Source organism: Gadus morhua, chromosome 16, assembly GCF_902167405.1.
Source record: "Gadus morhua chromosome 16, gadMor3.0, whole genome shotgun sequence".
NCBI lineage: Eukaryota > Metazoa > Chordata > Actinopteri > Gadiformes > Gadidae > Gadus > Gadus morhua.
This window is the reverse complement of record NC_044063.1, coordinates 4,784,774-4,808,921: the sequence shown is the minus strand read 5'-3', so window position 1 is coordinate 4,808,921 and position 24,148 is coordinate 4,784,774. Positions and strand designations below refer to the sequence as shown.

The following is a 24,148-nucleotide window of genomic DNA, read 5'->3' as shown; positions in this document are numbered from 1 at the left end:
CTTAGCCGAGCGTCTAGCCTTATTAACGGCGTCCGGGGCGGATCTCGGATCTCGCACGACTTGAAAGCCTTCACAGCAGTCTCCCAGACGGCGGCTCGCGCCTGGCGTGTCTCCACACAGCGGCCGAGCCTCTGTAGCGGACCGCCACGGGGAGGACCGCGACAGAGGGAAGGCTTTTTATTACAGGGGGGGGGGGGAGCGGCTGGTTAACTTCTTCCCCCTGACAGGATACAGATCGCTAATAACAGTCCCGATGTAAGGGGGCTCGCCGACAGCGTTAGCTTCACGGTTAACACGTAAGCTAGCTTGTCTTTGAGGCTGCTCATCCCTCCCCTGGCTTGCGGGTCTTAAAAGGAAAAGCCTACGGGAGTTAGGGAGGGTTTTAGCTCCTCTGTGAATGATTCATCCTGGTGGAGGAAACAACACAAAAACACAAACAGCGGAGGCTCCTCGGAAAGAATAGGGGACAAGTGCAGTTAGCAGTTACAGGCCCGAACTGACCCATAAAACAGGCCAATAAAAATCGCTGAATTGGTATTTTCTGCATTACTGGAAGGTTGAATTCTCCTGCTGTGGAGGACCTACGCGTAACGACCCCAGATGTGATAAAGCTGCTCCCGTTTCACTGCTCTGCACATGCTCAGTTCCACCGGCTGCACCCTCCAGCATTCACTTCACTGGGGGGGGGGGGCAGAGGAGGAAGAGGGAGGCGGAACCACGTATGAAATGTCAAGCATTTTGGTTTCTGGTCTCTGAATTGGGGTTATCTTATTAAGCTTTACTTGAAAATGATGTGGAACAATTACATCCAATAACCGATTTTTAACTGGCCTATTCCCCTAGAAACGATGGACCACCGGTGGACGTGGAGAGCAAATCACCGGTGAAGCATCAGTGCATTCCTCGCAACGTGAAACCCTTCGCTCAAGCCATGATCTGGAGGTCGTCCAACGCCTTTCTCGGTGGTTGGTAATCGCTGTGCCTTGCCGGCGAAGCAAGATGTGCTGGTAGACAGTCGGACGTAATGCTCTATTACAGACAGAGGTTACTGTGACACAAGTGAGCGAGTGAAACCGATACTGGAAGCCATTCATCCATCTTGACCTACCGCAAGTGACACGCCACTGAACAGAGAGGTCAATTTCTTAAACCATCAGTGTTATTCTTTCATCTTTATCTATTACTCCAGTGGCGTGCCCCGCCCTGAAACATTGTTACCGGTCAAAGCGTGCCGCATCGTAGCAACCATTTCTGACACATGGAATATGTCACAAGATTCAGTTCACAACGAGAATTAATGGGATTGTCTTGAATACCTGTGGTCACTTAAGACCCCATGGCACTCATCGTAAGAGTAGGGGTGCTAAACCCGGGGTCCTGGCCCCTTTTCCGCCATGGTCACCTGGTCTCCCGTTCCCCCCCCTGGTCTCTGATTGGATAGTTTCCCTCCTCAGCTCTGAGATAGCCAGTGAGGGGGGAGTTGGCATCAACCAGGTGGGTGCTAGCTACTTGTAGTGGAGGAGGTTGACGATTCAACATCTCCAACTCAACTATTAGAATTGTAGATATAGAGAATTTCAATATAGTATTTTTTTTTTTGGGGGGATATTTACTCATGTTATCGTTTGCAATTGTTATTTCCTTTTTTTATTCTACCCCCTGATGTGTGCTTGCAACTCTCTGCCGCCATTGTTTGCCATCTGGGATCGATAAAGTTATATAAATTATACCTCTCGTAAACTCACTATCTAAAGCACTTTGTGTGCCCTTGAAAAGCACAATATAAATACAATGAATTATTATTATTTGCCTTATTAAAGGAAAACCGAATTTGTTTGCATTAGAGGCTGCATTTGCCTCCATGGGTAACTGGACGTTATTTATACACGCGTTACTGCATGAATAGCCTCGGTAACCCGGTCACCTGATGATTCAGCATTGAGGCTACGCACCTCCGCTTAATAACACTGAATTGAAAATCGGTTTACAGGGAGACGGCAGTGCCAGAACAAACAGATTGGAGAGAATTTTTTCCTCAGCAAATCATGCCATACCAAAATAATTATTCAAAATCCCTTCCTTGTGCCAAATTTAGCCGAAGAGCATTTGGCAATCTTCCGCCTGCCACGAATGTTGACAATGATGACGCGATGAGAAGTTGAGCATTTTGGAATCATTATGAGTCGGTTAGTACGGATTATATGGACAGCACAACAGGGGATCACCATACAACTATTCACAAAACGTCTTATCCAAAGATCAACTGCAGCTCCGGCGGAATCGGAACAACAAGTTGCTATCAACACATGACATTTCTTATGGATGTTGTGGTGAAGCCAGGAGCTACGGCTACGATGCTCTGATCCCCCTCCCCCCCTCCCCGGTGTGGTCCTCTATTCAGGCGGTGAACCCCTCACCTGGCCGTCGGTGCCGATGGTGCCGCCGCAGTCGCTGAGCAGCTCGGACATGTCGTAGTAGCTGGTGAACTCCCACAGACACGCCTCCAGGTTGAGGTTGCGGTAGAAGCGCAGCGTGCCCGCTCCCCGCAGCGCGGCGCTGTACTGGTACGGCGAGGTCTCCCCGATCACCTCGGCGTTGCGGGTGGCGTCGGTCAGGAAGCCGTGGCGGGTCTGCACCTCGTGGTGGTCCAGCAGGTTGGAGCAGCGGTGGTTCCCCACCCGAGTGCCGTCCGGGCTGAGGGTCAGCTCGAAGTTGGAGAGTGCCCGGGTGGAAACCACGGGTAGCATCCCTGCACATACATATATGCATACGGTCATACATATTTATATATTCATACATACACATGCACTTCTGTTCAAAAGTTTGGGGTCGCCCAGACAATTCCATGAAAACTCGCACTTTCCTTCAACGGTTTTCCGCTGTGCTAACATAATTGCACAAGGTTTTTCTAATCATCAATTAGCCTTTTAACTAGAGCTGTCAGTTAAACGCGTTATTAACGGCGTTAACGCAAACCAAATTTAACGGCGTTACATTTTTTTATCGCGCGATTAACGCAATTATTTTATTAAAAAAAAAAAAAAAAAACTTTTTTTTTTTTTTTTTTTCTTTGGCTCAAAACAAAGAAGCAGTAGCCTGACTGCTATGTTCAAATGACATTTGTTCAAAGCAGTCGTTTAATTGCACTGTAGGCTCTTTTTTTGTATCGTCCTGTTTTGATCAGTGTATAAAAGTGTAAAAATCATTTGCACAAGGCAAGCCGATGCACTTCACCATGTTGATAAGAGAATTAAAATGAGAAGAATTATGGGACAAAAAAATCAAGGGATATTTAGCATAGAAAAATAATTTGTGATTAATCGCGATTAATTGACATTAATGAGATTAATCACGATTAAATATTTTAATCGCTTGACAGCTCTACTTTTAACACAATAAGCTAAACAATGTACCGTTAGAACACAGGAGTGATGGTTGCTGGAAATGGGCCTCTGTACACCTATGTAGATATTCCATTAAAATTCAGCCGTATAATAGTCATTTACCACATTACGAGTTCTGGACTGTATTTCTGATTCATTTAACGTAACTTCATTGAAAAAAAACAGTGCTTTCTGTAAAAAATAAGGCCATTTCTAAGAGACCCCAAACTTTTAACGTTAGTTTACGGATATACATACACACGCAAACGCACACAAACACACAGACACGCACACCAGATATAATCCTAACAATTCTCGATTAGTTAAAAGTAATACAGATGGGAAGGAACAGAAGCAGCTATATATTAAAGCCACTGTTAGTCTTCTCAGCCACACGGGAACAAGGGGAGGGTGTGGGAGCAGTTACACAGACTGTGAGCCAGGACTTTGAATAAACTGAATAATAATCAACCGTATGTCCATATGGTTTCTGATTCAGATTACGACGTCTGTCTGGCAGCTAAAGCCTCTCGCTGGAGAAGATATCGCTAATCTCCACAAGCCCGATTAATGTCGAAATAAAAAAACGCAACACATTTACGTCGGGCCCACGTTGGGTAATAGAGGGGGTTGCAGCTGACTGTTAATCTCCGTGGTGTTTACGGTGATTAAAGTGGTCAACAGACGATGAGCTCTCAGCGGCGCTGTCGCCAGCGCTGCCAATGTCTTCCTATGGAGTTGAGTGAACAGCGCTGAACTCCCGTCTGTTGGCTGGCTATACTCCCAGTGGCCAACCTAGCTCCTACGCGTTGCTCGCTCATCATGAGTTTAGCGCTAAACCTGGTGGGCCAGAGGTGGGTCAGAGGCGGGTCAGAGGTGGGTCAGAGGCGGGTCAGAGGTGGGTCAGAGGCGGGTCAGAGGTGGGTCAGAGGTAGGCCAGAGGTGGGTCAGAGGTGGGTCAGAGGTGGGTCAGAGGTGGGCCAGAGGTGGGCCAGAGGTGGGTCAGAGGTGGGTCAGAGGTGGGCCAGAGATGGGCTAGAGGTGGGTCAGAGGTGGGCCAGAGGTGGGTCAGAGGTGGGCCAGAGGTGGGTCAGAGGTGGGTCAGAGGTGGGCCAGAGGTGGGTCAGAGGTGGAGCAGAGGTGGGTCAGAGGTGGGCCAGAGGTGGGTCAGAGATGGGCCAGAGGTGGGTCAGAGGTGGGCCAGAGGTGGGTCAGAGGTGGAGCAGAGGTGGGCCAGAGGTGGGTCAGTGGTGGGTCAGAGATGGGCTGTGGTGTCTCACCGTCGATGTGAGGCATGTTGACGGTGAGCTTGATGAGGTTGGGGTGGTCCACGTCGTTGGCGCCCGTGTACCGCAGCTTGGCAGAGAATGGCTCCGCCCCCACAGAGCCCACCACGCGCGGCTGGCACATCCCTGGACACACAAACACAGAGACACACATACACACACGCAAACACGCACACAAACACATACACACAAACGTCAAACAAACACATCATGGTTTAAGCGTGGCTAATTCTGCCACGTTTGAAGTCCAGAGCTAGAAACACGATGCGCTTTGGCGGGAAAAACAGAAAGCACAGCCAGCAAAAACAAATAACAAAAAACAACTACTTCTGGTCCAGCAGAGAGAGAGAGAGAGAGAAAGAGAGAGAGAAAGTATATGAGCGTGAATAAGAGTGATATAATGAACACTGGACTGAAAGAGAAGGCAAGAAATAACGAAAAACGGGAAATAATGATAGACTGATAGATCTGATAGATCTCCACCCACCCACGATCAACAAACAGATCTCCCCACACATCGGCCTCCAGGCTAATGGCAGAAGACATACATACAGACAGGGGTGTCCACCCACCGTCTTCCTCTAGGCTGACAGACAGACAGGCAGTCTGACATGTGTCCACCCACCTCCCTCCAGGCTGATAGTCAGACAGACAGACAGACAGACAGACAGACAGACAGACAGACAGACAGGCAGGCAGGCAGGCAGACAGACAGACAGACAGACAGACAGACAGACAGACAGACAGACAGACAGACAGACAGACAGACAGACAGACACCACGGTGTGCCTACCTATCTTCCTCCAGACAGACAGACAGACAGACAGACAGACAGGCAGACAGACACCACGGTGTGTCCACCTATCTTCCTCCAGACAGACAGACAGACAGACAGACAGACAGACAGACAGACAGACACCACGGTGTGCCTACCCATCTTCCTCCAGACAGACAGGCAGACAGACAGACAGACACCGCGGTGTGTCCACCTATCTTCCTCCAGACAGACAGACAGACAGACAGACAGGCAGGCAGACAAACAGACACCACGGTGTGTCCACCTATCTTCCTCCAGACAGACAGACAGACAGACAGACAGACAGACAGACAGACAGGCAGGCAGACAGGCAGGCAGACAGACAGGCAGACAGACAGACAGGCAGGCAGACAGACAGGCGTGCCCGCCCACTCACCTTCCTCCAGGCTGATGGACACGGGGGAGCTGCTGAGCTCCAGCCCCAGGTCGCCGTCCCCGTTGACGGCCCGGGCGGCACACTGCACCCTGGAGCCCGCCTGGAAGTAGACCGAGTCCAGGGTGATGCGCTTGGAGGAGCTGAAGAAGGTGTCGAAGTCCACCTCGCACAGGGGGCCGGTGACGCCGCCGGGGCCCGCCGGCGCGCTGACCAGCCAGCGGTAGCGCGTCAGCGTGTCGTTGATGTTCTCACTGGCACAGATGGAGCCCGTCTTGTGGAAGTCCACGTACTTGAGGTTACAGGCCTACGGAGAGAGCGAGGGAGGGAGAGACGGAGAGAGGGGTGGACGGACGGACGGGTAGAATGATAGAGAGAGAGAGATGGTTCATCAGATGGACGTAGATATGGATTGATAGATTATAGACAGACAGAAGAATAGACAGAAATATATAGATGGAAAGATATGAGTGTGAGTAGAGGGGCGTGAGAGGGAGAGAGAGAGAGACAGTTAGGAATTGCCCCCAGATGAAGCTCACAAACAGCTGCCGTGGTTTAGGCGAGGACAGAATGTTTAAGATGGCTTCCCGTCAGCCTAATTGTCTTGTTATGAATCTGCTGCCGCAGAAATGGCTCCCCTAAACGAAACCCGGGGATTAGTGCGAGTAGCATCTCAAACGGATGACCTCAGAGCGCACGCTTTGACACACCTACACGCGGCTAAATGACTGCGAACTACATTAACCCTGACTGCGGATTAAATTACTATAAAGTATGGCCTGCAGTCTATTACTGCACAGTTAAAATCACTATAAAATACAGAATCACAGTATGGTCTATATGTTTAATGATTATAAAATAGAGAAACACCATCTATGGTTCAAATTATTAAATTAGATAGTTAAAGTAAAGGGTTTAAACCTCTTTAAAAGGAAACATTTTCCAAGGACTGCTACCTATCTTTGAATCTAATGCTGTAGATTTAAGATTCACAGGGCTTTAATTGGTCTGGATTGTTCATTTACATAACCCAAGCACTATTTATCCATATTTTTGTATCTATCAAACTATCTATGTGTGCGTCTATCAGTTTAAAGACTTTAACACACTGTAGATAGGTTAACAGTTTAAAGGACTCCAACATATGGAAACTATTTAACGGAATGTGTCAACTAGGACAAGGCAGAATATGTGATGGATAAGTAACAAGGGCTAGAAACTATTGCGTCACTTTGAGTGGACTTGAACCTATGTGGACATTTTGAATAATCGACAACCTACTGAAACAGTTTGAAGGGACAGAAACCTACGGTGACCGTTTGATTAATCTACAAACTACTGAAACAGTTTGAAGGGCCTAGAACAGTTTAACGAAACCTGATCACGTTGTGACATTCGGCTTGGACTAGAACCTACGACAACAGTTCAAACGGCCAGCACACACACCGGAACGAACCGGATCTGGGACTGGAACCTACGGTGACACAGATGACGGGGTACCCGGCGACGGGGGGCGCGTCCCGGCTGAGCTCGGGGTCGTCGTACAGCAGCAGGGACACCACGTAGGGCGGCGCGGGGAAGGTGACGTCGGCCATGCTGGTGCCCTCCTCGATGTAGACGATGGCTTTGCTCATCTGACGAGCAAGGACAAGAGACGCTGTGTTAATGAACCGCTAATTGGTCGTTAGGAGCTCGTTAGGAATGCGACAGTTGAGTGGCGGAATCCGGAGTTGGGGCGGGGCGGGGGGGGGGGGGGGGCGTTGAGGAGGTGCAGCAGATGGCGGTGCAGACGGATGAGCTCTGCGCTTTGATCCGCCTCCCTCCTTCGTCCCCCTCCTTGGTAAAGTGTCGAGGTGTCCTTGGGCAAGGCACCGCAGCTGAATTACTTTTAACCACCCCCCGACGAGCGGGCGGTCGCGCGCGGCTCACGCTATCGAGCCGTTCCTGCTCAGCCGTTCGAGCCGACGCCTTTTATCCAAATACGTTCCCCTGCATTTAATTCAGATACAGGTCATTACGGATGTCGTTAGAGATTAGGGCGTCTTGCTCAAGGGTGCCTTGTAGGTTGGGCTGCGGACGTTATGTAACCCAGCACCCTAGCAACAAAACTACCCCCCCCCCACACACCCCCCACCCCCAGGGCTGGCAGAGCCTTCCAGTTTATAGACTATATAATGAGATGGTACGCTATTAAATGTCTGTTATGACTTTATTCAATCAAATTAAATATTTATATTATCTACTTTATTAAACATATATCAAGAATAAAAAAAAAGGTCACCTTAAAACATTGGATAAGGTTGATATTTAATAAATATTTAATATGATTGAATAAATAAATTTGCCAGGGACGACATCGTGTAATGCATAATAAGAATGTGAGCATATAAGAAACGAAGAGATGCAATGGAGACATCTTGCTCATCTACATCCACAGTTATGATTTGCCACTGCTAGGTGTGTTTGAGTGTCTCGGAAGGCCATACATAAATGCAATGCATTGTCATAGTTACTATTATCAATGCCGTAAGGGAACTTCGGGTGATGTCACCTTAGTCTCGGCCACCATGTTCTCGTCAGGCCTCAGGTGGACGGTAAACGCCTCCCTCATCTCCCTCACGCCGTCGAACAAGACCTCCACCTCCACGTAATGCTGCTGGTCTCCTGCCCTGAACACCAGCTCTGTGGGCGGACGGACGGACGGACGGACGGACAGACAGACGGAAGGACGGACGATAGAGGGGTAGAGAAGCAGAGAGATGAATGGATAGATGGATGGGTAGAGAGATGGACAGAGCGATATATATATTCAATTACATTTCTTGAACCATCCTGCTGGAAAGCTAAAGATAACCAAGAAGAAGGTGCTAACGTGAAGCCGTGTGTGAAAGCATTGAGTGTCCTGTGCTAGCAAACACTGGTGCATAAAAGAGCTACGACTATCATGATGAGTGTTAAGAGGTGGGTGTGTGTTTGTGTGTGCCTGAGATTGTGTGTGTGTGTGTGTGGTTCTGTTTGTGTGTGTGTGTGGTTGCTTGCGTGTGCGTGTTTGTGTTTGTGTACGTGTGTCTGGTGTGTGTGTGTGTGTGTGTGTGTGTGTGTGTGTGTGTGTGTGTGTGTGTGTGTGTGTGTGTGTGTGTGTGGTTGCTTGCGTGTGCGTATTTGTGTTTGTGTACGTGTGTGTGTGTGTGTGTCTGGTGCGTGTGCGTGTTTGTGTTTGTGTACGTGTGTCTGGTGATTGTGTGTGTGTGTGCTTGCAATGTGTGCGGGTGTCTGTTAGCGCTAAGTGTTGTGTGGAAGCTTTCCTCACCCTCGGAGATGGGGTGGTAGTCCTCCCCCGCGGTGGCCGACCCGTCCTTGGTGTGCACGCGCACCAGGGACACCTTGGAGGCGTCGCCCACGCGCACCACGGGGATCCTCACCAGGGACACGTGGCCGGCCTCCCCCGGCTCCAGCACGCTGAACCTGGTCTCCCCGAATCTGATGATGGACCCTGAGGAGGGGACCCACGGGTCAGTACGACATCGCCGGTCCAGCGCCCTGTAACCACAGCGATGCTGTGGTTACAGGGCGCTGGACCGGCGATGTCGTACTGGTCCGTCAGTCAAGTGAGTTAGCTATCTGTCTGTCTGTCCGTCTGTCTCTCTGTCTGACTGTTTGTCCATTAATCTATTTATCCATCTGTCTATCTCTATATATCCGTCCATCGTTCTGTCCTTTAATCCATCTGTCTTTCCATTCATCGGTCTGTCTGTCTGTCTGTCTGTCTGTCTGTCTGTCTGTCAGTGCGTCTCCTGGTCAGTCTTTCTCTCTGTCTGTCTGTCTGTCAGTGCGTCTCCTGGTCAGTCTTTCTCTCTGTCTGTCTGTCAGTGCGTCTCCTGGTCAGTCTTTCTCTCTGTCTGTCTGTCTGTCTGTCTGTCTGTCTGTCTGTCTGTCTGTCTGTCTGTCTGTCAGTGCCTCTCCTGGTCAGTCTTTCTCTCAGTCTGTCTGTCTGTCAGTGCCTCTCCTGGTCAGTCTTTCTCTCTGTCTGTCTGTCTGTCAGTGCGTCTCCTGGTCAGTCTTTCTCTCAGTCTGTCTGTCTGTCTGTCAGTGCGTCTCCTGGTCAGTCTTTCTCTCTGTCAGTCTGTCTGTCAGTGCGTCTCCTGGTCAGTCTGTCACGCTGTGTCTTACTGTCCGCATGGTCCTGGATCCTGACGAGAGTCTCGTTGCGGGCGCCGACGGAGGCTCCGAACGGGGAGTCGCTGCGGGGGTTCCCCAGCACCAGCCGGAGCTCCTCCTCCTCCTCGTGCTCCGCGTCGTCCACCAGCGTCAGCAGGCAGGGCTTCTCCACCTCCCCTGAGACGGAGACAAGAGGGGGGGGGGGGGGTCAGCTCCAACACCGGGACACCTCGCCGTGAGCGCGTCTTCAAGGTCCCCACGGCAACGCCGTCATTGATTTATCCTGAATATGTCCGTTTTTAAACAGCAACACAAAACAAGCCGGAGGAAGAGAGACTCCAGGCTTAATGTAAAGAGAATAAAGCCCCGCGTTGATAAAAACAGACATGATGTCTGTGTTGGCACACCATCTGAAGGAACTAACACATCTGCAGGTGCAAACAAGCTCCGGTCCAGTCCGAGATGTAGACATCGATTGGGATTGTTTTTCCGACATGGAGATAAACACACACACACACACACACACACACACATACACATACAGAAGCCGAGGAGGATGTAATATAATACTGGGAGGGAATGTAGGATAAGATCTCGGAGATTTATTGTTCCCTTCCAGGGCATTCATCTTCTGCTGTTAACGTGACTCCAGGAGAGGCTAAGATACCGGCTCAGATCCCGCTCCAAAGCGGGCCGTACAGTGGAGCCTGGGTAAGACATGGGGTTAGACGGTGGCAGCAAATAACATACTGGTTAAGACTGGTTTACCCTGGTTTGGTCGTCCCTGGGGAGACTTCTCCAGGTTACATCTTGAGACTGTTACGGTTTCTGCGCTGCGTTGATATTATTAAGCGTTTGAAAGAGGACGTATTGCGGCGCTGTTATAACATTCAATGGGAGGTGCTCCACTGTGTTGCAGCGCCTCTGATGGGCTCCACTGTCCAGGCACAACACTATCACTCAGCGTCAATTCTTGACGGGCCAACGCTTGTCTTCCCTCACCCTCACGCTTTCACTCACAAACCATGATGAAATGACTAATGATGAAATGACGAAATGACGATTGATGAAATGACGAATGACGAAATGACGAATGATGAAAGGACCGTCTGATGTTGATCCAATTCAAACCCTGTGGAGCACACGCAGTGTTGGCGTGACACTGGAGGCGATGCGAGGATGTTGTATCCAGCGGAAACCCCCGCTGTTCGCCCGCGTAAGGCGCGGGCTGGACTAAGTAAACAAGTAAAAGCCCTCCGGCTAAAAAAAAAAGGCTTAATTGGGGCGCTCTGGTGGCTCGACGGGTAGAGCATGTACCACTGTCCAGAACGCAGCGACCCGGGTTCGATTCCTGGGCCTTGGTCCTTCGCTGCACGTCCTCCTCGCTATCTCCCAGACCGTCCTCTGTGTCTCACCCTATAATAAACCCAGGGCTCACCTGGTAGGAAGGTGAGGATGGAGGCGTCAGTGTTAGGCCTCTCGTTGAAGTCCATCATGACCTGGGCGGTGCCCTGGCGCGTGTAGCAGCGCACGGTGGAACGGTAGCTGAGGTCGCCGCTGCGGTACACCACCGCCACGAGCCCGCCCCCGCTCTCCTCCCCCGAGACCACCGCGTCCCGGAACTGCACCTTCGGCACTGCCGCCGGGACAACCGGAGATCAATCAGTAAACACGTCGATAGCTCAAAATCAATAACGGAATATATAGTAATAAATAGTGGCAAAGAGCACAAACACAAAGCCCCCATAGAAAATAATAACTGTTACAACACTCCATATCACTGTTATTATTATAAAATTATAATATTACTAATAATCATAATGAATTTTGTTCATAGCAATAACACTAGTATTACTACTATGAAAAAAGTAAGACAAAATAAAACAAATATCATACTGTATCATACATAATAATATCATATTGTCATACTGCTACTCCACCTATTACGAGCAATACTAACAAATATCATATTAAAATCATGATGAAATGAATAAGTATAATATTAATACTAGAACTACACTACTTCTTCTACTACTACTACTGCAACTATGACTACTATTTTTTTTTTTTTAAGTAGTATAATTTTAATACTACTGCATCTAATCCCAAATACTATAACTACTACAATTCAATAATTTGAAAAATACTCGAAATACAAATAATAATAATAATTGAAATGACCACAATACAAAATAAAAACGTATCAATAACACTTAAATAATAATTCAGTTCTGGTCCTCACAGCTGAAAAGGGGCTAGTCGTTGACTACTGGGGGCCTTAATTATTTAAAAACATGTCAGACTATTACCGCTAGAGCTATGGTGCCAACGACGAAGAAGAACAACTCATAATAAACATCTGGTCCTCACAGCTGAAAAGGGTTAGTCTTTGACTAGGGGGGGGGCCTTTATAATATAAAAACATTATTAAAACATTAGACTATCACCACTACAACTATGGTATCCACAACGACGAAGAAGAACAACTTATAATAAACATCTGGTCCTCACAGCTGAAAAGGGCTAGTCTTTGACTAGGGGGGGGGGGTCCTTCATAATATGAAAACATTATTAAAACATTAGACTATTACCACTATGGTGACCACAACGATGAAGAACAACACTAACAATCCCACGGGCCATAAGACTACTGAACTCCTAAGCTACTTAGCTCACCACCATGACACTTTCTAACTTGCCACTTTATAACTTGCCACTTTTTACCAGTTGACATCTGGATAAACATGTCTGTTTACATTTTACATATTTAGTTTTGCATTTAGTTCCCTGCTCTCCTACTTGTGTTCCTCTTATACACTTACTTTTTATTATTATTATTATTATATTTATTTTTTATTATTTAAGTCTCAGCTTTCCTACTTGTGTTTCTCATATATCTTTACTTTCTCTTATATTACACTGTTGGAGGAGCCCAAGACTAAAGAATTTCATTGCCAGCGACAGCTCTGTAATTGTTGTGCATATGACAATAAAACCATCTTGAATCTTGAATCTTGAACTCATAACAAACACGGAGCGCTCACGGTCTGAGACGGAGTCGTTGATGAGCACCGTGGTCTTGCTGGGATCTCCCAGGACACCGTTCATGGGCATACGGAGGACCAGCTGGAAGCTCTCCGCCCCCTCCAGGCGGGGCTGGCCCAGGTCATCCAGCACCGCCACCCTCACCGTCTGCACGCTGACCCCGGGAGCGAAGTCCAGGCTCCTGCTGATGCCCACATAGTCCTCGCCAGCTGCGCCGCGAAACACAGATATGGGTCACATACGAGGGAGGGGGGGGGGGGCTGTGTGCAGGGGTGATTGTGTTGGTGTGGGTGGCGATTGAGTGTGTTGAAGGTGTGTGTGTGTGTGTGTATCTTTGTGTAGCAGAGAAAGAGAGAGAGCATCTGTGCATGTGTGTGTGTGTGCGTGCTTGCATGTATGTGTGTGCATTCAGGATATATGGGATATAAAATATAACGCAGGGTGAGCACATCCTGTTTCATGATGGCCGGTGATTCATTTACCAGTACATTATAATGCTCCGGTATAATGTTATAAATAAGTCAGCCGCAAACTAAAAATATAAATGACCACTTAAAACATATACCTTACATCTCCTTGGAACTCAAAACGGGTACCTGAATGATTTATCATCCCCTAACTTAAAGTATATACCTTGATCCCCTCTAACATAAAGGACCGGAGAATATATCTTAAATCTAAAAATGGTTTCTGTATGCATGTATTTCTCTGTGTATTTCTGTATTTCTGTATGTATGTATGTATGTATGTATGTATGTATGTATGTATGTATGTATGTATGTATGTATGTATGTATGTATGTATGTATGTATGTATGTATGTATGTTTTTCTGTATGTATTTCTGTAAGTATGTATGTTTGGATGTATGTATGTATGTCTGTCTGTATTTCTGTCTGTATGTATGGATGTATTTCTGTCCTTCTCGACTACCATTCATCTGATCCACTTCCCACTTTGCGGGTGTATTGCTGAGTGCCCAAGGGAGTGCAGTTTGAGCTTGTTTTGATGAGCAGTCCTCGAAAAAGCTACAAGCAGCAATACTATGAGCCAAGCAATCGGCCCAATCTGAACAGGCTTTTTTTTACCTTATCTAAGGTATAAACTATAATGTATTTGTGGGTGGATAAGTGGACAATACATGAACAAAGAAGCAAAACAAGTGAAAGTTCGCTTGAAAGCCAACTCCTAACGGAAAGATACTTTGAAGAGAAAAATACCAGGGTGGGAATCTTGGTTAATTTATGTGTGGAAAGAATTAGTTAGAATCTAGGCTAAATTTTGGAATCTAATGTGGGCAAAAAACAAACTTGTGTAACTTGTGCTGTATGAAACCCTAGCTACAGCGGCGGTCAATTAGAATCACAATGTGGAGAGCCCCAAGCCTTGAGGGCGGTTTAGCATTCATTAATTCTCACCGCGGCCCTCTCGGCCACTCTCTAGTTCACGGTCCCTTGGACGTACAATATTACAGCAGCCCATCCTTCCTGTTAGCAGGAGGGTTTTCCACTTGGCCGGTCTCAAGGCTCCAAACCTCCTGCATTGTGATTCCACTCGCACCGCGCTGCAACTCTGGCGTTAAGCTGAGCACAAGTTAGGTCTTGTCGAAGTTAGAATTCGCTCCGTGCCCAAAACGTTGTAGTACAGAAACAAGCTTGGCTGTAATTCCAGAGACTGAAAACAATTTGGAACACAATTTTCTCCACATAACTTTCCCCTTAAATGAATTGAGTGACTCCCTGAGTGGGAGGAGCAGGGGTACTGCAGGAGGCTAGCAGGAAAGATGGGATAGAAGCTAATATTACGCATTTTAATGAGGGGAGAAGCTCAATCGCAACCTGTATAAAAGCAACTCAAAGACCGGAACAAACAATTAGAAATGTGTTGCACATTAGAGCGGTGAGTAAAGGACTGAGGCGAGAAGGATTTCGACAGGGGTCTCGCGCACGGTCCAAGCCGTGATTGGAAACGTGTCGCGCTCCTCTAAAGTGAAGAAGAAAGAAGCACGCAAGCGCGCAAATGTTAGGCCTGTCAATGCCATGAGCGTGAGGGTCTGAGGACGGTCTGAAGACTTTGCAGCATTGGTTCTCAAAGTGCGGCCCGCGGGCCAATGGCGGCCCGCAGAAACATTCCTGGCGGCCCACAATGACATACAGATGTAAGTAAAAAAAAATATATATATATATATATATATATATATACTTTTTTTTTTTTTTCAATTATTATATCAATATTAATTTAAACAAAAATAAATAAATATAGTGAAAGTGAAAAGTCGACTCTGTCTCAATTAAATCCTGTTACATTTGTTAGTTTTAATCCGACTGCACATTACTTTGAAAGGATGAACCTCAGTTTCGTGATTTAGACCTCACTCCCAGAGGTCCACGGTGCAATGTTTCTTTTCCCCACTGGGATGCTGACGGCGTTTCCCGCCAATTTTTTTTTTCCTTTGGCGGCCCTCAGTCAAATTTTGGGTTCCTAAATTGGCCCTCAGCTGTCAAAACTTTGAGAACCCCTGCTTTACAGTCTCCAGGTCATGGCGGCTATAAATTATTGAAAGCACAAATTAAATAAATGCTCTACAAGTTTACCGGGAAGATGATAGCGACAGGGACTGATAGCAAAAACGTCTCCTGAAGGCTTAGGGGCGATATGTTGATGAAATGATTCGCTGTTCTGTGAAAGTGAATGGAATTCACCACTTTGCTGAGCTCAAAGTTTATTCATTTCATTTGAAGGGCGTAATGGCTGTGTTTGTTATATCGTTTTACTGAGAACAGTTGGAACGGCTGAAGGGGGGATTACTTATTGTTGCCAAAAGGGGAGTCTGAAAAAAAAAGTTTGGATAACAAGTGCATTAATTAAAAGAGGGGGCACAGATTAACATTCTTCAATAAGGTTAAACCACCTCCTTAGTCAGAGGGGAGGAGAAGAGGAGTGAGTTTATCCCCTCCTTATTCAAAGGAGAGGAGAGGAGGAGTGAGTTTACCAACTCCTAAATCAGAGGAGAGGAGAGTTGCAGTGAATTTACCACCTCCTCATTCAGAGGAGAGGAGAGGAGCAGTGAGTTTATCACCTCCTTATTCAGGGGAGAGGAGAGGAGGACGGAGTTTACCAACTCATAAGTCAGAGGAGAGGAGAGGAGGGGTGTATATACCAGCCCCTAAGTCAGAGGACCGGAGAGAAGCAGTGTGTGCTGAGGACTCGCAGGGGAAGTGAGGAGGCCTTCAGAGCGTGGGCAGTCAGGGTTGCTGCTCCCCCCGGCAGTGAAAGGTCCAGGTATTGATGAGACAACCTCTCACAGACCCACATGAGGCCGGCTGAGCTTGTGTGTATGTGTCAGCGATATGAAATACTTGTGGTTGACCCTGGAACACACAAAGAACAGCTGGTCGAACTGTGGAGGAGCAAGAGGACCAAGAGGGGGAAGAGGAGAACATGGAGGGGGACGGGGGGGGAGGAGGAGGAGGAGGAGGAAGAGGAGAACATGGAGGGGGACGGGGGGGGAGGAGGAGGAGGAGGAGGAAGAGGAGAACATGGAGGGGGACGGGGGGGGGAGGAGGAGGAGGAGGAGGAGGAAGAGGAGAACATGGAGGGGGACGGGGGGGGGAGGAGGAGGAGGAGGAGGAGGAAGAGGAGAACATGGAGGGGGACGGGGGGGGAGGAGGAGGAGGAGGAGGAGGAAGAGGGGGGGTGAAAGACGACAAGGGGGATAAGGAGGAGGGGGGAAGGGGGAGGACGGCAGGGGGGGGGGGAGGAGGACTGGAGAGGAGGAGACGGAGGAGGAGACGGAGGAGGAGAGGGAGGAGGAGTGGAGAGGAGGAGACGGAGGAGGAGTGGAGGAGGAGACGGAGGAGGAGACGGAGGAGGAGACGGAGGAGGAGAAGGAGGAGGAGACGGAGGAGGAGAAGGAGGAGGAGACGGAGGAGGAGACGGAGGAGGAGAGGGAGGAGGAGACGGAGGAGGAGACGGAGGAGGAGACGGAGGAGGAGAGGGAGGAGGAGAGCGGTGGGCTCTGCCGCAGACAGACACTAGATCAGAGTTTCTTTCAACCCCGCGGAACCATAACGCTGTCTCTACCTGTCGGTCCTCGTGAGCAATGTCCTGACAACAGCGACCACCCCCGAGAGCCAACCCCACCCCCCCGCCACTCAAGCCAAAACACTGCTTACATTCCACAGGTCATGTAGCGCCCCGTGCTAATCCCGCGGGAACGAGGCCAGCCGTGACAGCCTAGCGAGGACGTACTGATTACTGTTCATGCTCGGTGACTCTCTCCAGTGGTGGCCCGTAGCCCCCCCCCCCCCCCCCCCCCCCCCCCCCCCACCCCCCCTACTTAGTGTTTTTGTTTCTCTCCCAACCCCATGATCGTACCAACGTCATCGTCGTTATTTATCCGTGAACCAATCGATTGACTCCCGCAATCAATCCCCGGGCGAGGTGCGGGGACGTCGTTGCCTGAGGGCCCGGTTTATACTTCTCCGTCAGCACATCTGCGGATTGATTGGTCGAGCAGGGAACACACATCCGGCAACCAAGGAGTGATTTGTTTTGGCCTCAGCCAACCCGACACCGGAATAATGAATAAAAAGGAATGTGTGTATCTTCAGTGGGTTGTTGTGGTGCATCATCTGCTTTTTTTAGAAGCACGTTGCGATGATTTCAACAGCAAAACTAACGCTCCCAAGGACGCTGCTGTGCCAACACGATGTGGGCCCAGCGCCGCGTCTTTGGAACGCTGTTTTTTGCTTCGTGGATGTGCTGACAGAGGAGTCCAAACGCAGGCTCTCTAACGGGGCTGGGCTCCGCCGGAGCCGTCCGGCTTCTCCTTTAATGAGCCTTCCGTCAGCCCCCCTGCATGCGGCTCGGAAACGCTGCCGCAATAATCGATGGCAAGGTGCTCCGCCGGCCGCGCTGCTCCACCGCTCTGATGCTCCGAGGGGGCAGAGAGAATCACAGAGCTTCAGTTGTCAATGGCAGACACCGGGCCTCGACTCAACCGATTCCACCCGTGAATGATGACATCCATCTGCATTGATCGTGTTCAATGTTCAAAGAAGAGGTGCGTGGGGAACGGCTCTGCGTGTGTGGGGAGGGGGGGGGGGAGGAGACGCGAAGGCAGGATGAAGGCTTTATTCAGTGGAGCCCCCCCCAGCGTTAGAGGGGAGGCCAGGTATGGAGGGCGCTGTAGCATGCCGGTGGGGTTTCCCCTGTGAGGGCCTTTACCTTCGGCGGAGACGGGGTCGGTCTTGCGGGATCGCACGGTGACGGAGCCGACCTTGGACAGGTCGGTGCCCGTCCGCCACACCTGTACCTCCACGAAGCCGTCGCTCTCGTCCACCTGGTAGAGGGCGTGGCCCAGGTAGAACACCGGAGCTGAGGGAGGGAGAGAGAGAGAGCGGGAGAGAGAGAGAGAGAAGGAGGGAGAACCAGAGATACAATTAGCAGAGAGACTTAAAGAGCAAGAGAGAGAAAAGACGATGAGTGTTCTGTATAAGTCACTATATAAAAGTCACTATCAAAAACGTTTCAATAGCGAAGTCAGCAGATTTGACGGCCAAATGACGTTATAATTAATTTAATAATGTTAACACATCTCTGTAAATGTATAATTGGGGCGAGTACTTTTCACTCACTTATTCAAGCTTTATTTGTAAATGGTTATTGTATTAAATGTACCCTAACGTTTTAACACGCCTTGGCATTGTAATTGTATGTTTCCTGTGCCAACAAGATAGACATAGACAGAGCGGGAGGGGGAAGGGGGGAGAAAGGGAAAGGGGGAGCACAGAGATAGGGAGAGGGGTATCATGTAGTGAGTGGCTATCTTGTCCCTGCCGCGTTTCACAACAGGCGAGCACAGCGCCTGATGTAATTGGGGAGTTGATGCAGTAATCGCCGTCGCAACTCGCCACAATTACTGCTGATTACAGGGGGGAAGCAGCCATGCGATACACACACGCAGGCACACACACACACACGCTGTTATTTCAAATACTTAAACAGTGCTCACTGGCATCCGGGAACGATGCATCAAAAAGGGTATGCGTATGTGGGGTTTTTTCGGGCTTGTTTGTGTGGGTTTTTAGTTTTACATCCTGAAAAAAAAAAAAAAAGGCGCTTCAAACACCCCCACGCAGCTGGGAGGCCCAGGGGTGAAGTCACTATTGTGGGGGAGGCTTTGGGGGGAGGTTTGGGTGAGGGGGGGGGAGGCTGTGGTAGTGATGGTTTGGAGGAGCCGACAGGAGGCCTGACAGGAGGTCCGGGGGACACTGGCGGCTCCAGTTCAGGCTTGCCTCCACTGCAATTAGTCCGAGAGGAGATTCCAGCGCAGCTCAACTCCTCTCACACCATACAAACTCTGCCTCATTCTATCAGTCTCTCTCTCTCTCTCTCTCTGGCTCCCCCGCTCTTTGTCCCCTCCCTCTCTCTAACCCCCTCCCTCTCCCTGTCCATTCCTCTCTCACGCTCACGCTCTCACTCTCCCTTGCTGTCCCTTTTTCTCTCACACACACACACACACACACACACACACACACACACACACACAACAAACACATACATACACAAACACACAAACTCTTTCTCTCCCTCACTCTGTCCCTTCATCTCTCTATCTCTCCCTCAGCACTCTCAATTAAATTCATTCAATTAATTTCAAAGAAATTCAATTCAATTCAATTCAAATATGCGGCATGAAAGTTCTGTAACAACATTGCCAAAGCAATAGCACTTGGCTCTCTCTTTCACTCTTTGTCTCTCTCGTCCTCCCTCTCATTATTTCCTGCCTCCATTTCCCTGTCTCTAATTTTCTGTTTCTCTAATTTTCTCAATCTGTCTCCCTCCCCCCTCTCACTCTCTTCCACCTTCCTCTTGCTTTCAAGTCTGTAATTTCTCTCTCTCTCTCTGTTATTTTTTTCTCTCTCTCTCTCTCTCTCTCTCTCTCTCCCTCTCTCTCTCTCTCTCTCTCTCTCTCTCTCTCTCTCTCTATTCTTTGAGGACTTGGTATTTTCTTGCGTGTGAAGGACAGGAGAATGCCACTGAATGTTGTGCGAGTGGATGGAGTGTACAGGCCTTGGCTACAACACAACAACAAAACTGAACGTAACATCACGACTATCCTCAGCAACACAACTACGGCTTCACTGAAACTTAAAGTATTAGAATTGCAATAGTCTTGAGTATGTATTGTTGTTATAAATAGCAAATGCCTGTCATGAATAAGCAGAGTTCCAAATGATTCCTTAAATGTGTCGGCTTCTTCTGAGAAGCAGCCGAGAAAAAAATGAAGCATTCATTTTAAAATGACTCATGAACCAAATATATTTCTGAAGCATTGAGCAGCAACCGTTTTGCATTTCTACTTGAAATGTTCAAGCCCTTCATGCCATAATCTAAATCAAATGACAAACTTTTCAATTAATCAAACAATCGCTGCAGCCCTGGACACAATAATAACGACAACAGACGAGACGGCAACACAATGCATTAACTGTTGCTGGAGGTTTGTTATGGCGTGTGGTGACACCCCAATCCCCCCCCCCCCCCCCAATCCCCCCCCCCACCCCCCCCCCCCCCCTCCCCAATCCACAGACCCCCTGAGCTCATATTTATATCTCGTGTGTAGTGTGTGTAATCCACAACAGATAAACAAGATCATTGTTACCAGAATTGGTTTCAACCTAAAGCCGCGACCGTCCAGTCGCAACTAAACCATAACAACCCAAAGGCCGAGGAGAGGAGAGGGGTCGAGGAGCAGTCGTGCATAACGAATAGATTAAACGAGTCGGCGCGGCCATGGACATGAGATGTGGTTACCATGACGACGCGCTTAGCTCTGCCTGGCCCGCGCGTCGCATGCAGAGGGGACAGGGACGGCGCCACCCGTTTTCGCCTCGCGCAGGAAGGCGAACGCACGCCGCCTACCCCGACGGCATGTGCAACAACAAGTTCCCCCCACGTCCGCCGCTTGAGATGAGACACCGCAAACGGGATGCGCTGGACGGGATCCACTCGGCGGCGAATGTCGAGGCGGACGCGAGGAGCGCCTTCCTTTGAGATACGATCCCGTCGCGGCTCGGCGTCGCCACAACGCTCGGGCCGCGGGAGGAAGTCAAAGCGAGGAACTTAAACGCGTGTGCGCGGCGCCAGACAACACAGCACCTCAGTGTAACGCGGGTTCACCACAAAGAGCCGAGACAGCCTTCCTCTCGCTAATCTGATTCCTGCTTCTCAAGTGACACCCGGGCGGGCGTGTGTGGTTTCAGCCTGAATGACACTCTGCAACAATGGGCCTCACCTTCGCACGAGACGACTGGCAAAGGAAATAAAAAAGAGCATCCGCCGGCTTCCCCTGGGTGACCCCCCCCCTCTCTCTCTCTCTCTCCCCCCTCTCTCTCTCTCTCTCTCTCTCCCTCTCTCTCTCTCCCTTCTTGCTCTCTCTCTCTCACTCTCCCTCTCCCTCTCCCTCTCCCTCTCTCTCTCTCTCCGTCTCTCCCTCTCTCTCTCTATAGGCACAATAACTTCAGCCCCCCCCCCCCCATGGGTGCAGGCAAAGGACAAACACTTTAAATCTGTGCTGAGAACAAACTGAAGACAAAGAGCTGCACACCGTGAGCTGCCAGCGTTTCTCCCCCCCCCCCCCCCCCCCCCTCCCCCCCTCTTCCCCCACAACAGCCAAACAAAACAGGCTTTGGCTGCCTTATCTGGCCTCTGTGTTGGCGTCGTAATCAGATATAGTCGCCCGTGCAGCACAGGTTGGCAGCCTGGGAGGTTGGCCCTTGTTGTTGCAGCCCAGTAATCAGATAAGGGTTGACTGGGGGGGGAAGAAAATGGCGAGCTTCAAAGAGCCAGAGGCCATTAAATAGAAGAAGGCCAAGGCTGCCGCCACCGCCTCACCCTCCACCTGCATTCAGGATCCAGCCGCACTCTGTGGGCCACAAGGAGGTCCTGCCCGCGGTCACTTGGCCACGAATTCACTCGTCTACCTTGGGCATGGAACTTCAATAGAAGTTGATTGTATTTTGTCCGGCCCAGAGCAAAAGAAGTCTTTTGCAGACACACTTGTTTTTTACATTTAATGCAGTTTCAGTTTGGTCACTGAATTCCATTAGTTAACACCGGATGGGATCTAGATGGAGACGGGGAAATCGGATCAAAATAAATCGAGCCTGTCTTGCTTTTCTGACTAATCGCACACAAGGTTTCGGCTGACATTTCAGCGAGGTAACCAATCTTGGAGCAGCGTTGAGTGCAGACAGGGTAGTTTGGCGACGTTTGGGTTTGTTTAGTTTTCTCCAGAATCTCATCTTATTGTTCTTATAACGTTATTTTCCGCCTTAAATTTTCCGCTGTAACCCCTTTAAATCCCTATTTGCTGCTTAGTGACCTCTCTCTGGATCCACAGTCTAACCCCTATCCGCTGCTCAGTGACCTTTCTCTGTATCCAAAGACCTCTTCTCTTTTGCCACCTGTATCTTTTGTTGCGGATTGGGAGATTTTCCACGTCGACAGAAATGAAAAATATTCTAAAATATCTAAAAGTTCGTCCAGTTTCCACTTGGACGCACTATGATTCCGAAAATATCCTATGCAAAATAAAAAGTAAATACTTCCCACAATGCAGTGGGGGCTGGATCGCCGTGTCTCCGGGCTGCCTGTAGAGACGGTATCTACTCTCAGGTGGACGCCATGACAAGAGTATCCCCATTGTGATATTTCCCGGCGATGTCTTCCATAAAGCTTGTTCTGTCACGCAGAGGTAATTGCTGTTTTATACGGTCTCCCGTATCCGGGGAAATATTTGGGTGGCTGCGGGTTGTAAAAAAACAAGCAGAACGCTTGTACAGCAGGATCCTCTCATTCCTCAGACAGTCGCCCTGTAAATTCTGGGCCCGGCTGACGCGCTAGAAGCTATGATTAAAGTGGGGGACGCTGCGCGGCGTTAGCTTCCCTGGCCGCAGATCAACTGGACGCTGCCTTTCATTACCGTCCACCCGCGGGTTTCGTTGTCCTCGGGAACAGGTGTGGGTAATATTTGAGGGTTGAAAGACACGAATCGGCATGAAATAGGAGACCAGGCCCTATTCCTCTCACTTTTTGGCAATCGTTCTCTCTTTCTCTCTCTCCCTCGCCATTAGTCTCTCTATCTCTTTTTCAATCGCTTGCTTTCCCTCTCTCATTCCCTGGTTCGTTCTCGCTTTCTCTTGTCTGTCTCCATTTGTCTGTCTCTCCATTGTTACAATCCACATTGTGCATCTAGATATATCAACTGTGTTTATTTAGAAGGTTACACTCTTATTTTAGTTTCTGCTTTTTGTACAATTCCACTCTCTCCTCTACTTTCTGATGTGTTACCAGAGCTCCCTGTCGGGGAATGATAAAGCACTACTTTGTTGTATCTTTTACTCTCTCTGCGCTACAGCCGATTCACCACGGTTCTACAAGGTTGTTTTGTAAATGTGGTGTTTTGTCCAGCGGTGGTGGTGGTGGTGTGTGTGAGGATCAGTGTGAGTCCAGTCTGCGGTTGAGGAAACGATTACCACCTTCTCGGTCTTGCACCGAGTGGCAGAGAGGCGAGCCGTGCGGTGGGAGAGTGCTGGAGAGTTGAAGTGTGGTCAAAATGCCAGAGAAACAGTCGCCTCAGGCCGTCGTCTCTAAGTCCTTGTCCCTCCCTCTCTCCTGCTCTTTTCCGTTCACTCTCTCTCTCTCTCTCCATCTCTTTCTTTCACTCTCCATTTCTTTCACTCTTGCTCCCCCTCCTTCCCTCTCTCTTTCTCCGTTCTATCCCTATCCCCCTATCTCTTGGTTTCTCTCGTCCTATCGCTCTACCACCGTGCTCTCCTTCCTCCCCCTCACTTTATCTCCTCTCTCTCTCTCCCTCTATCCTGATCCTCTGACACACCGCTGAGAACGCCACCTATACCCCGGCTTAGCGGCAGCCTGCAGAGAGATGTGTTCCTTATCCCCAGCGTGAAGCGCCTAGCATCACCTCAAGGTCCTTTCAGGTGAACCTGACGCAGTGACGTCAGCACAGGTGGGAGAGGGGCGAGTGGTGACCCACGGTGAGGAGGTCCAAGTCCCAGC

General features: G+C 49.3%; 1 protein-coding gene across 1 annotated transcript in view; it reads right to left on the bottom strand.

Moving 5' to 3' along the window:
* Positions 1-24,148, bottom strand: part of frem2b (FRAS1 related extracellular matrix 2b) — a 97,477-nt gene that overhangs the window by 11,797 nt on the left and 61,532 nt on the right. Inside the window, exons 7-16 of the mRNA XM_030381158.1 lie at positions 18,290-18,439; positions 13,062-13,271; positions 11,456-11,653; positions 10,030-10,194; positions 9,170-9,352; positions 8,411-8,541; positions 7,338-7,493; positions 5,863-6,166; positions 4,664-4,795; positions 2,418-2,749 (exon numbers count right to left, since the gene is read on the bottom strand). Coding sequence (XP_030237018.1) covers positions 2,418-2,749; positions 4,664-4,795; positions 5,863-6,166; positions 7,338-7,493; positions 8,411-8,541; positions 9,170-9,352; positions 10,030-10,194; positions 11,456-11,653; positions 13,062-13,271; positions 18,290-18,439 — 1,961 coding nt within the window. The remainder of the gene's footprint in view (positions 1-2,417; positions 2,750-4,663; positions 4,796-5,862; positions 6,167-7,337; positions 7,494-8,410; positions 8,542-9,169; positions 9,353-10,029; positions 10,195-11,455; positions 11,654-13,061; positions 13,272-18,289; positions 18,440-24,148) is intronic.